Source organism: Vicugna pacos, chromosome 16 (assembly GCF_048564905.1).
Source record: "Vicugna pacos chromosome 16, VicPac4, whole genome shotgun sequence".
Taxonomy (NCBI): domain Eukaryota; kingdom Metazoa; phylum Chordata; class Mammalia; order Artiodactyla; family Camelidae; genus Vicugna; species Vicugna pacos.
Window position 1 is genome coordinate 48,810,224 of NC_133002.1, and position 12,326 is coordinate 48,822,549.

Here is a 12,326-nt window from a genome sequence, read left to right on the forward strand (position 1 = left end):
ATGTCTGCTAAGAAGAGATTAGACACACATGTGCATACATGTGGATAGATACTAATATATATAAATAACTTTAAAGCTAACTGAGGAATAAGCTAGAGGTAGAATTATAATAATCAAATATGGGAGCTGAATCTCTAATTATTCAGTAGAGAGATAAAAAGGGAAAAAAGATTTAATAGAATTGAACTGCTTGGAGTGCTCCAACTTCAGATGGATTTTTTAAATTTTTACTGTAACTCAGAAAGGAGTTTACCAAAGAATTGGGGTAAAAAAATTATTTAAAAGGGTTCTGGGAAGAAACAGGTTAATTTATGAACCAGACTTAGTTGCATTCTAAAGATGGAAGTCTCATGTGCTATTGTAGACAAAAAGACCAATGAAGTGTCTATTAAAATATGGCAGCTACAAAACTACAACACGTATATATCTGGATTACTGGGTGCAACTTTGATCACAAGACAGGTATGTAATGGCTGAAATGAAAAACCAGTTTTTGGAGCAGGGTTGTACCCTGTTGGATACTTAACCGTTCAATCCTTATGATGAATAAAAATAACCTACCTTATTTCTCTGAAGAAAGGGGTAAACCTTTCTTCTTCATAGTTAGAACCTAATATATATATATATATAACTGCACCTTCAAAATCTTTTAGTGACCCTGTTTTTAAATTATTAGTAATATACAAACAGCATTTTGGTGATTTAATGACTTCCCTTTGTTTTATTAAAATTTATTTTGAAATAATTTTAGACTCACATAGAAGTTGCAAAACAGTAGAGTTCCCATGTACCCCTTACACCATTCTTCCCTCAAAAATAATACCTGACACAACTGTAATACAGTTATCAAAACTGGGAAATTGACAGTAGTACAATACTTAATTTGAATTTCAGCAGTTTTTACATGCATTCATTTGTCTGTGTATAGTTTTATGAAATTTTATTGTGTCACTACCACTACAATCAGGATATAGAACTGTTCCAAAATTGCAAAGAAATTCCTTCAACTACCTTGTTATAGCCACACTCTTGCCCCAACTCTAACCTCTGAGAACCACTGATCTGTCTCTATCACAAGAATTGTGTTACATCAATAATGTTATATAAATGAAATCCTATAGTATGTAAATTTTTGAAATTGGCTTTTTTCACTTGCCATAATGTCCTTGAAATGCATTCAAGTTATTATATTTATCAATTGTTTTTCCTCTTTATTGCTGAGTAGTAGTTCACTATGTGAATGTAGTTTGTTACCCATTCACTCATTGAATTTGAGTTGATTCTATTTTGGGCCTTCTTTACAAATAAAGCTGTTATAAACTTTCATGTACAAGTATCATTCTCACCAGCAATGTATGAGAAATCCTGTTGCTCTGCATCCTCAGCAGCACTTGGTATTGTCAGTAGTTTTAATTTTAGCCATTTTAATAAGCATGCAGTGGTTTCTCATGGTAGTTTTTAAATGCCTTTCCTTAATGTCTAATGATTTGGTACATCTTTTCATATGCTTATTTACCATCCACATACCCTCTTTGATAACATGTCCATTCAAGAATTTTACCCGTTTTCTAATTTTCTTATTACTGAGAATTCAAAGAAACAAAACCAACTCATAGAAAGATTAGATTTGTTACCAGAGGCAGAGGGTGGGAGGAGGGAGAATTGGATGAATGTGGTCAAAACATACAAACTTCCAGTTATAAGATAAGTAAGTACTCAGGATGTAATGTACAACATAATAAATATCTTTAACATTGCTGTAAGTTATACAGGAAAGCTGTTAAGAGAGCAAATCCGAAGAGTTCTTATCACAAGGAAAAATTTTTTGTCTAATTCTTTAATTTTGTATCTATATGAGGTGGTGGATGTTTACAAAACTTACTGTGATAACCATTTCATGACGTATGTAAATCAAATCATTATGCTGTACACCTTTAATATATACAGTGCAGTATGTCAATTATATCTCAATAAAACTGAAAGAAAAAATTTTTAAAGAAAATCTTTTCTATCAAGTCTTTTCGTTACCATCTTACCTTTCTTCTTAACCAAATAGAACTGATTATTCCCTCATTTGAACAAAATACTATTAAGATTTTATCAAAGCACTTTAATTGTGATGATAAAAGTTTATAAACTTTTTATTTACTGCTACTCTCCTCCTATTCTATTACAAATCTTTGGTGGCGAGAGGAGAACGGTGAGTTATTTATCTTTACATTTCTAGTGCCAAGTATGTGTCTAGCCATACTAGAGGATGGATCTCAAAGTTTTTTGAGTAAGTGACGAGAAGAATCATACTTGCATTAATTAAATTCATCACTCCAAGTCCTTCTATTAAGATAAAAGAAGATATTGGTATTATATCTTTACTTACTCCTGTTCTCAAAAGAGTGATGTCATCTGAAAATGAGCCCCAAATTTCAGCCAAATAATTTATTCTGTTCAAAAAGACATTTTCAAGGTTTTTAAAAAACTACTATTCAAACTAGCCTCAATTTGTCTTAAAACAGATGCTAACCTAATTCTTCACACAAGCAATCCTCAATCATTTCTCCCATGATATGCAACAGATGTCATTTACACATGAGATGCCCTCCAATGGGCATTCCTGTTACCTAATTATATCTCCACCTCCTACTCCTCAAATCAGAGTACTTCAGGATAAAACTCAGTGAGAATATTATTATAACTCTGAATTCACTCTCACTTGCTTTTAAAAAACTTAAATAAATGTAAACATATTTTAAAATTATGTCCAAAATCACTATTATTTCAACTACCATTGTAGGAAATTTCTCAAATTCATTATGACATACTAGATAGGAACTGCTATCCTTTATTACTGAAACATGCTTTCAAGCCTCCTTCTAAGGAGCAGTGGTAATATTTAACACTAGACAAAAAACTTCACTCGTTTCTTCTTTTTTCTCAGTGGATTACATGAAGATATTCTCCTCACCCAAGGTAAAACAAAAACAAAACCCACATACGCACTCAATCGTTACGTAGTGCTGCTGTAGCTATTTATCATTAAGGCCAACTGGACAGTCATAAACGGGATCAACATCTCTACTATTTTACAGGTTCAACTAGGTCATGAAACTTTAAGACTGTACACTACTCAGCCAAATGCTATGCTATTTCATAAACATAGATCAACACATACTGTTCTTAAACCACAAAGCATTCTAGTCCTGGAAACAATTTTCTGGTGATTTTAATCACTCTTACTTACCAATATACATGTCCCAACAATGAAAGAGTAAAGCAAGCTGAATCACCAAACTCAGTAACAATATCATCATGGCTTTTCTGCTTATTAAACACTCCACCAGATAAGATCTGTTCCCCTTCTGCAAGCCTTTAAAACACAAATTTAACACAACACTGTAAATCAACTGTATTTCAATTAAAAGAAAATAAAAAAATAAAAACTCCACAAATTTACATATTAAAAAAAGTCAATATAAGAAGCACTGCATGTAAAGACATTCTTCATTATCAGTGTATCTCTTACTATGGAGATGAAGTAAAAAGTTCATGGTACCTTTAGAATAACAATAAACATGTTTTCAGAATCATTTGGGAAATTGGAAATTTATGATTTTAAAATTCCAGTATTACCTTTAAAACGGAACCAGTAAAATTTAGTCAGCATGTACAAATCTAGTCTGAGCAACATACACATTACTCATGTCAAAAGAAATGGAAAACCATTATACTGGGGGGAAATATGCATGGTTTTTCATTAATAGACGTGGTGGTCCTTCTTAGTTCTGTAATTCCTTGAAATAGGATTTGCAAGCAAATTAAACAAGACTAACATTTTAATTAAAACTTGCATACTTAACAGCCTTAGTTATTTTTAGGTTTACAATTGAAATTTGAATAGCACTTCATCTTTTTTTGTCAATCATGTTTTCTTGATACAGAAAATTACAAATGTTCCCCAAAGGAAAAAAAAAAGTCTGATTTCACTAGATATTTTTAACATGTGAGAGTCTATAAGGGTTTGTGTTTTAAAAAGTTTTTTTCCAAATCACCATGTAGAAAACATTACATCCCTAGTACTTACTTATCTTATAACTGGAAGTTTGTATGTTTTGACCACTTTCATCCAATTCTCCCTCCTCCCACCCTCTGCCTCTGGTAGCACAGATCTAATCTTTCTATGAGTTTATATAGTATATCCTAAACATAAAAGGTGATATCCAAAGTTCTTTTACTGTCAATAGGACTTTTAAAAAATTATAAATATTTATAAATGGGATAAAAATGTCCAATATAAGAACTGGTTTAAGAAATTAAATAAATAGATAATTTAACATTAGAATCTTTGGAGTAGAAATAATTCAATAACAAATGTCTCAGAAATTTTATAGATACTTTAGCTAGCTTTAGTTCAAAAGTCCACCATTAGACACTGGACAAATAAAATAGTTATTTATCAGACTATGAAGACTTTATGAGGCTTATTTGCATCCTCTCACTGTAAACCTACAAACTAAAATATAGACACAGACTTTTACAATTATCTGTTTAGTCACTTTTACCATTATTTCATCTCTTCCATCTCTCATAGCACACAAAAGTTTGACAGAACATAAATACCTCAATCTCTAGCTGCCTCCAGATTCAGAATAGGGACAGCTGACTTGGTTTAATTGTAATGTGCAAGAGAAGTACTCTCCTGAATCTGCCCCTCTTGTTTTAAAGGAGTAATGGTTCCCAAAAATGATCTTGACAGGCAAATAATTACACAACCATCTAGACACAAGCGAGCATTAATCTCAGGTGAACTGGTAAGTAGGTTTTTAGGCTTATTCCAATTTGTCTAACAATGAAAATAAAGGAAAAGAAGTAACACTTGGGATCATTTTAGAAAATGACAGGAATTAGTTATAAGTTAGGTTTTTCCAGAGTTAAATTCTATTACCGTAACAATGAAATCTCTCCATAACAAAAATAGTATGTCCACAGGCAACAGTGTAAACATTTAAAAAGTTACTGAAATAGACAAATCTCTACTACCAAAAGAGGGGAGAAAGGGCAGCAATCAGAGTTTATTAATCCATCAAAAGAATTTTATCCAGAATTCTACAGTGTAAATAGAACAAAATTAGACGAAAAGATTTAGAAACTTACTTGCTGAGATCAACACAACATTTTGCAAGCAGGTATTTACATTGTGGTGTAGTACAACTGTGTCCTTTTAAGAGTCTATATGCTTTATATGCCTTTCCTGAGCGGTAATAACAGGTTGCCAGTAGAAACAAGGCTTCTTCTGAGTGTACTAAGAACACACACGGAAAAGAAAATTGGCTATTATTCAGTACGCTGAGTGATAATTTGTTTATCTGGCAATAAACAAGTTTAGCAACAAAAAAAGAATCAGGTATGTTATTTAATATAAAAATGTATTAACTCAAATTTGAATTAAAGAGAAATACTTCACTGATAGAAAAGTTAGTTCCCCAAGTCCTGATTACCTTCTTCCTACAAGGAACCAAGGAAATAATGAAGACAATCATGGTAAATCCACGATTTCTATAAATCCTTAAAGGTTTCTGTAAATCCTTAAGCAAAGCAAACACATGCACACATCTACCTTTAAATAGACTACCGGTAAAACACCTCCTTTTAATTTTTTCAGGAAGGCCTGTATCACTATGAACTTCCCTCAGACATCAAGTAACTTGCCCAAGGTATACTACTGCATATTTAAGTGACACAGTTAAGGTTTGTAATGAGGCTGTAGACTCAAAATCCATGCTCTAAGCAGCAGAATAGATGCTAATAAAAAAAAACCTGGGAAAAAATACCGAAAGATTGGAACGTGATTACATAGACCATAGTGTAAAACCTGAAGCAACTCTATACAGTTATTGAAAGTAGCATATAAGGGAGCTACAGAGATACTGGGTGGAATTTTTATGAACAAGCGTCAATCATAAACATAAAACAAAAGTGATACCCATGATCTTGTTACAGTCAAGAAGCGACATAATTCCATATATTTTATTATTTAATGGAGCTATAGAAATGAATAGATTACAAACCTTCTGCATACAGTCGTTCTGCGAGGAAAACTGCATCTCTGTAAGCATAGTGGTTTAGTGCTTGCCATATAGCAGCCTGCAAGTGGAAGAAAAAGAACATAAATATACATATAAGAGTTTCAAGGTAACTCTTAGCACAGAGCCTTGCATATAATACTTAAATCAACATGCCTAATTTATCAAATAAAACCTCAATGTCCACAGTGCAAACTCCATAATGTGTAGATATGGTTCTTCACAGTATACACTCTAACATATCTGAATTTATTCCCTCAACTCTGCATGGACTTTTAACTTCTGTGTCTTTGTACTTCCTTTTCCTTCACTGAGGAACATGGGCTCCTTCACCTACCTCCCCTGATAAATTACTCATCCCTCAAGACCCAGCTTAAATAATATCTATGTCATAAAGCTTTCTGAACTAGAGGGCTCTAGTACTCATTCATTCACTATTTACTGAGTGCCTGCTATGTGCCTACAAGTTGTAATGTAATCCATCCTGTCCCAGAATTATCTTCCTCAAACATAAACATTATCACTGCTGAACAGAAGACAACAGTGAGAGGCCTGGGTTCAAATCTATGTTCCATGACTTTCCAGTCTGTGTCTTGGGCAAATAACTTAAGGTCTCTTAAGTCTTAGTCTCTTCATTTAAAACATAAGACTCCAGTAAAGTACAAAATGGTTCCTAGCACATACCTAACAATTAGTAAGTTTTAGTTGCTGCTATCATCAATATCATCATTATGTCTTCTTCCCTGATCAAAACTCTCTAATGATTCCTCTTGGATAGCCCCAGAAAGCTTACAAAATAAATCTACAGAATAAAGCACAAACTCCTTAGTAAACCATTTAAATCCTGTCAGGCTTTAACCACCCCTTTTCAGCTCTGTTTTCAATTTCACTGGTTGCTTAGTCTAGAACCAGAAAAAGCCTCCTCTGGTTCCTAAACATCCACTATATTTTCCTACTTCAGAGTCTTTCCCTCTATTTGGGCTGCCCTTTGTCTTTAACATCTATCTCCTGAAATTTTAGCCATCCTTTTTTCAAAATTCACCTTACACGTTCCTCTTCCTTTCCTGAAACATTCACTGATCTATCCCATGGAATATAAATTAATCATCCTATGAGGTTCTAGACAATTTTGATTATACTTTTTTATTTCAGGCTGTTTATTAGATTTGGTTATATTATTTGGTTAACTAGGTTGCAACTTCTGGCAGACAAAAGCCAGACTCTATTTTGCTCTATAATTTCCTGGTTATCCCACTTAACGAGTTTTTCCCTGATTATCCTAGATAACAGCCTTGAAACATAGTGAATGCTCAATAAACTGTTGAATGAGAATTTGTTTTGGAACTCTGAATCTATTTTTCATTTATTAACCTATAAACTTTTAGTAACCCAATCTGGAGGTAAAATATAAGATATTCCTACTATAATTAACTTCACTAACATGATTAAAACATTAATGTTGACAATACAACATTAATACAACATTAAGTTTCTTCCTTGATACAATAAGCAAAACATCAAAAAGTAAAGGAACTAAGAATCTGGTAAGGTGATAAGAGTCAATCTGACCGAGGGGTTGGAATACATCAGGTTTTTTGGGCAATAAAATCTCTTACTGGTGTGATCTATAAATACCTAGAAGACATCCAGATTTTTCTGATTAGTAACAACCTAGGTCATGTTGTATACTTCCCTCCACAGTACTTAGATCATTTGCCTTATCACCGTATCCACTCTGCCTACCACCTTTAAAACACATCATTCATCCACTCAGTAAACATTTATTGTGCATCTACTTCGTTTGCTATATGATTCTGATTTCAGTAAAAAAAACAAATAATATAAAAAACTTAACCAACTTGAGAAAATCAAGTTCTTCAGGTGGCCTGTACAAAGCTTTAACATTTTGAATTTTCACGTCTCTGGTGACAATTAGAAATTATGAATAAATCAGGTCTTATTCTATAGGCACCCATTTGGTCACTGTCATTGTATTCACTGTGCTTTTGTTTTCTTATCAAACAGCTGGGGAGCTGAACCTTAGAACAAAATATGTGGTACTGGCAAGAAGTGAATATAATAACAGCAGGTTTTAAATATACTACAGAATCACTGCTATCTAACCTACATTTCCTGTATACTACAACATAGCAGAGAGATAGATACAAGGTAATGTAATATACTGTGAGTGTTCTCCTCAGAGAATTTCAACATTTGGACAGCATAACTCAAAAAAAGTCATTCAGAAAATAATAGCTAAAGGGTATTCAAATCTAATTTGACTCAATTACTTCTTGAATGCTTAATATGATCTCCACACCCTAATCCATGGCAGATAAAGAGGGTCTTCTGACAGTTACTAATCAAGATGACCAAGTCAGTTAGTTCTAGTCATCTGTAAAATAAGGATAAAAACACTTCTGAGATAAACCTGGCACAGTGCTTGGCTAAATTCTAAACTCCCAAAAGAATTGATCTGGCTTTCTGGTGTTCTACCAGACCATGTATGACCTGGGGTTCTGGAACTATGCCTAATATAGGCATCTTTCCAAATGATACTCATTTAAACTAAGCAACTACAGTAAAAATAAAAGGAAGAAATTGAATAAACATTTACTTTCAAATGCAGATCATTTTTTCCCCGGATTACTTTAATAGCGTCTTCTTTGGCCTCCCTATGATCAATTCTCTCCTTATGAGCTTTTCACAAATCATATCTGGTCATATTACCCCTTTGCCTAAAATCTGTCAATGCCTCCTCATTGTCCTTAGCAATAAAAATGAAAGTCACCAAACAAGGCAGTGTGGCATAGACGGTGCCTACCTCTTCAGTTCATCCTGTATCATGTTCTCTCATGCTTTCCGGGCTAGCACAACGACCTTCTTTCAGCTCTTCAAAACTGCCACGTTATCCTCCTGACACAAGTCCTTTAAACATACAGTTCATTTTGCCTGGCACACTCCTTTCCTTCAAACTATGCAAATTCCAGTTATTCTTTGAACTTCTTTCCCAGGGAAGGCTTTTCTAGGTCACCCAGATGAGGTTAGGCATCCTACACACTCAAACAACATCAAGTACCTTTCCTTTGTAATACTTCTCATGTAATTTTACATTTATTTAGGAGAGTATGTGAGTAACGTCTTCCTCACTATAATTAATATAAACTCCAGAAAGGTAGGGACTACATCTGTTTTTGCTCACTATTATACTCCCAGTATGTATTTATTACATATTTTCTAAGTAGGTGCTTAACTAATACATGTTGAATGAGTGAACAAATGATTTTTGACTTCTGGCAGTCCTCCCACTGTTAGCATTTTATATATTAGTCTTCTTAGCCTTAAGTTTTTCTGTATTCTTACATATCCAATGGTTTTTAAAGAAACTCTGTAGTACAAAGAAGAATTATTTTGTAATGCAAATAATTACCACCTAATTACTCTTTTATAAAACACAGAGATTTCCTACGAACCTACTGAAAAAGCATGGTAAGAAGAAAGAATACACCTAGGATTTGATGTTGGAGACCTGTGTTCAAATCTGTATGTCAGCATTTTCAGCGGTGTGACTTTGGGGGAATTACTGAACTCTTCTCAGCTTCAATTTCCTCATCTGAAAAATGGAACTCTTATTTCTTGGACTTGTGTGGATTAAATGAAGTGATACATATATGGTGCTCCTAATATACTGACTGGCACACATTAGGCAATTAAAACCTTTTGCTTTTCCAGCTCTTAATATAAATAATTTAATAAATATAATTCACAGTTTCTATTATATAATACCTTCCATCGTATCTGCCACAATTGTTTATTTTGTAATATATAAGCCACAAAAGACACAATGATTCACCAGCTACCTTAGTACTACTGATCACTGGGAAAATTTGGCACATATATACTATCGCCATAAAGTCCTAGAATTTTGAGTTTCCTTGGCTTTTTGAAATGAAAGAGAAAAAAAAAGTATCATATTCAAGCATTCTGTTTCTGATTTAAAACTAAATTTTGCTCAGAAAAACATCATCCTTTATCACCAGTTCTTAAAGAAGGTCAGAAAAGGATAGTGAAGGCAGCCAGTAAAAACTCCCATATATTCCAGAAGAAAACTTGCCACTTAGAGAACCCCATAACAGCTTCCACCACCAATCTGCTCAAGTACATCTAAGTTCCTGAGTGATGGTATCTCTTTTGGGGAACGGAGTGGGGAATGGACTACTCTCTAAGGCATTACAAATTGGTAGTTGATGACGGGCAGGACTAAGATTAGCTCCGTTGTTTTTCATCTACTGCCCAACTACTGATGAAAACCTGCCCCCGAAAGAGTATCACTTGGTGCATCACTTCAGGAGTTCTACAAATTAAAGCCAGATGGATGAAATACTGCTAAAGGTTATGAAGTCAAACAGAGCAACACTACCACCCAACCAAAAAAAAGTTTAAAAGAGAAATCTCATTGATTAAATTAATGGGTTGGTGCTAGGCTGCATTAATTTAAAATATAATTAAGTCAACACCATAGAAATTAAATGGCAAAGTTCATTCCTTGCTTGGTCTTCTTAAACATGAAATATTATTTTAAACATAAACAAACCTCTGTTCATTGTACAATTAATTCAGATTTAAATGTAACTACATAGATTGTTTTGTGTCATTTCTGTTTTTGTCAAAAAAGAAAAGAGCTGCCTTCTTTTAGACTGTAAAAGAAATGTATAGTAAAAGCTTTGGACAGTATAAGAAGGTACGAGGGAAAAAAAATCACTGCGGAATTTTCCTGTTACATATTACAATATAATTTCTAAAACTCTAATTTAGTTCAGGTCTACATCAGTGGTTGCCAGTCTCTGCAATTTTGCCCCTCAAAGGACATTTAGTAATATATGGGGGGCATTTTTGGTTGTCACAAATGGAGGGGGTATTTAGTACGTAGAGGCCAGGGAACGCTGCAAAACCAATCTACAATACACAGGACAATGCCCCCCACAACAAAGAATTCGCTTGTTCAAAACATCAATAGTGCCCAGATTGAGAAACCTGGTGTATATTACCATATAATTGGATTATTCCACTAACCTGTATGCCTCCATAACTCTTGTTTTGTCCTTCTTTCCCAGTGGTGCCAGATTAATTTTTCCAAAGCAGTGCTTTCATTACATAATTTTCCTGTTCAAAAACCTATGATGGCTATTTATTACCAACATATTAAATCTAAACTCAGCTGGAAAGTTAAGTCACCTGCAACCTGATTCTACCTGGCTAGCAAAACCTTATCTCCTGCTCTCAACTCCCATTCTAGCCAAGGCTAGAATTTTACTGTTTTCTTGTTCCTAAACACCATTCTCAACTTTGAACTTTTGCTCATGCCATTCCATGTCAAGAATATTATCTCTTCTCTACCAATTCAAATCCTTTGTACCTTCTAAAGCTTTAAGTTCTACTCCTTCAAGAAACATTTCCCATTTTTCCAGTCAACAAGGATCTCTTTCCTGAATTTATTATCTGTGCAATCAAATACATGCTGACTTGTAACACTATCCAGTTCATCCTGTTAAGCATACTTATCTACTCAACAAGACTAGACCCCTCAAAAGATTAGAGGTTATGTATCCACATTTCTACTGGTTGGTTTCACATATTTGTAAACAACTCAATTTCTTTACATCAGCATTCTTAATTGTCCTCCTACAAATTTATCTCCCCTCAAAGAATTTTCCATTTATTAAATGGCATCACCCAAAATGAAATCCAGACAGTTGTTCCTGATCTTCCCACATCCAATAAGTTTCCATGTCTCATTGGTTCCACCTCCAAAACAGCTCTTGAATTTATCTACTCTTTCCTACTCCACTGTTAACATCTTTTTCTAGGTTACCTTCACCTTAACACTGCTTTTACTCTTGATGCCTCACTTCTCCCTGACCTTTCACATACAGTAGCCAAAGAGATCTTAAAATCTTCATCAGATCATGTCAACTCTCTGCTAAAAATTCTTCAATGATTCCCCATTACACTTAGAATGAAAACTGAACTCCTTGTGATGGCCTTCCACTACTATGCAACTCCAGCCACAGACCTTTCAGTTCTTCCAATGCCAAGTTTTGCTATATCTTAGGGACTTCGCACATTTTGTTTTCTCTGCTTTTAACGCTCTTCAAATTACTGTTTCCTTCTCAATCTTCAGAACCTGACTTCAGTGTTATTTGCTCAAAAAGAACTTTCCTGACATCCTTTTTAGAGAGGGCTTTAGAA

At 34.0% G+C, this 12,326-nt stretch overlaps 1 protein-coding gene across 4 annotated transcripts in view; it reads right to left on the reverse strand.

Moving 5' to 3' along the window:
• Positions 1–12,326, reverse strand: part of CDC27 (cell division cycle 27) — a 46,717-nt gene that overhangs the window by 31,199 nt on the left and 3,192 nt on the right. For all 4 annotated transcript variants that reach the window (XM_031685562.2, XM_031685560.2, XM_006199278.4 and 1 more), the window contains exons 2-4: positions 6,063–6,138; positions 5,149–5,296; positions 3,239–3,364 (exon numbers count right to left, since the gene is read on the reverse strand). In XM_031685562.2, coding sequence (XP_031541422.1) covers positions 3,239–3,364; positions 5,149–5,296; positions 6,063–6,138 — 350 coding nt within the window. The remainder of the gene's footprint in view (positions 1–3,238; positions 3,365–5,148; positions 5,297–6,062; positions 6,139–12,326) is intronic.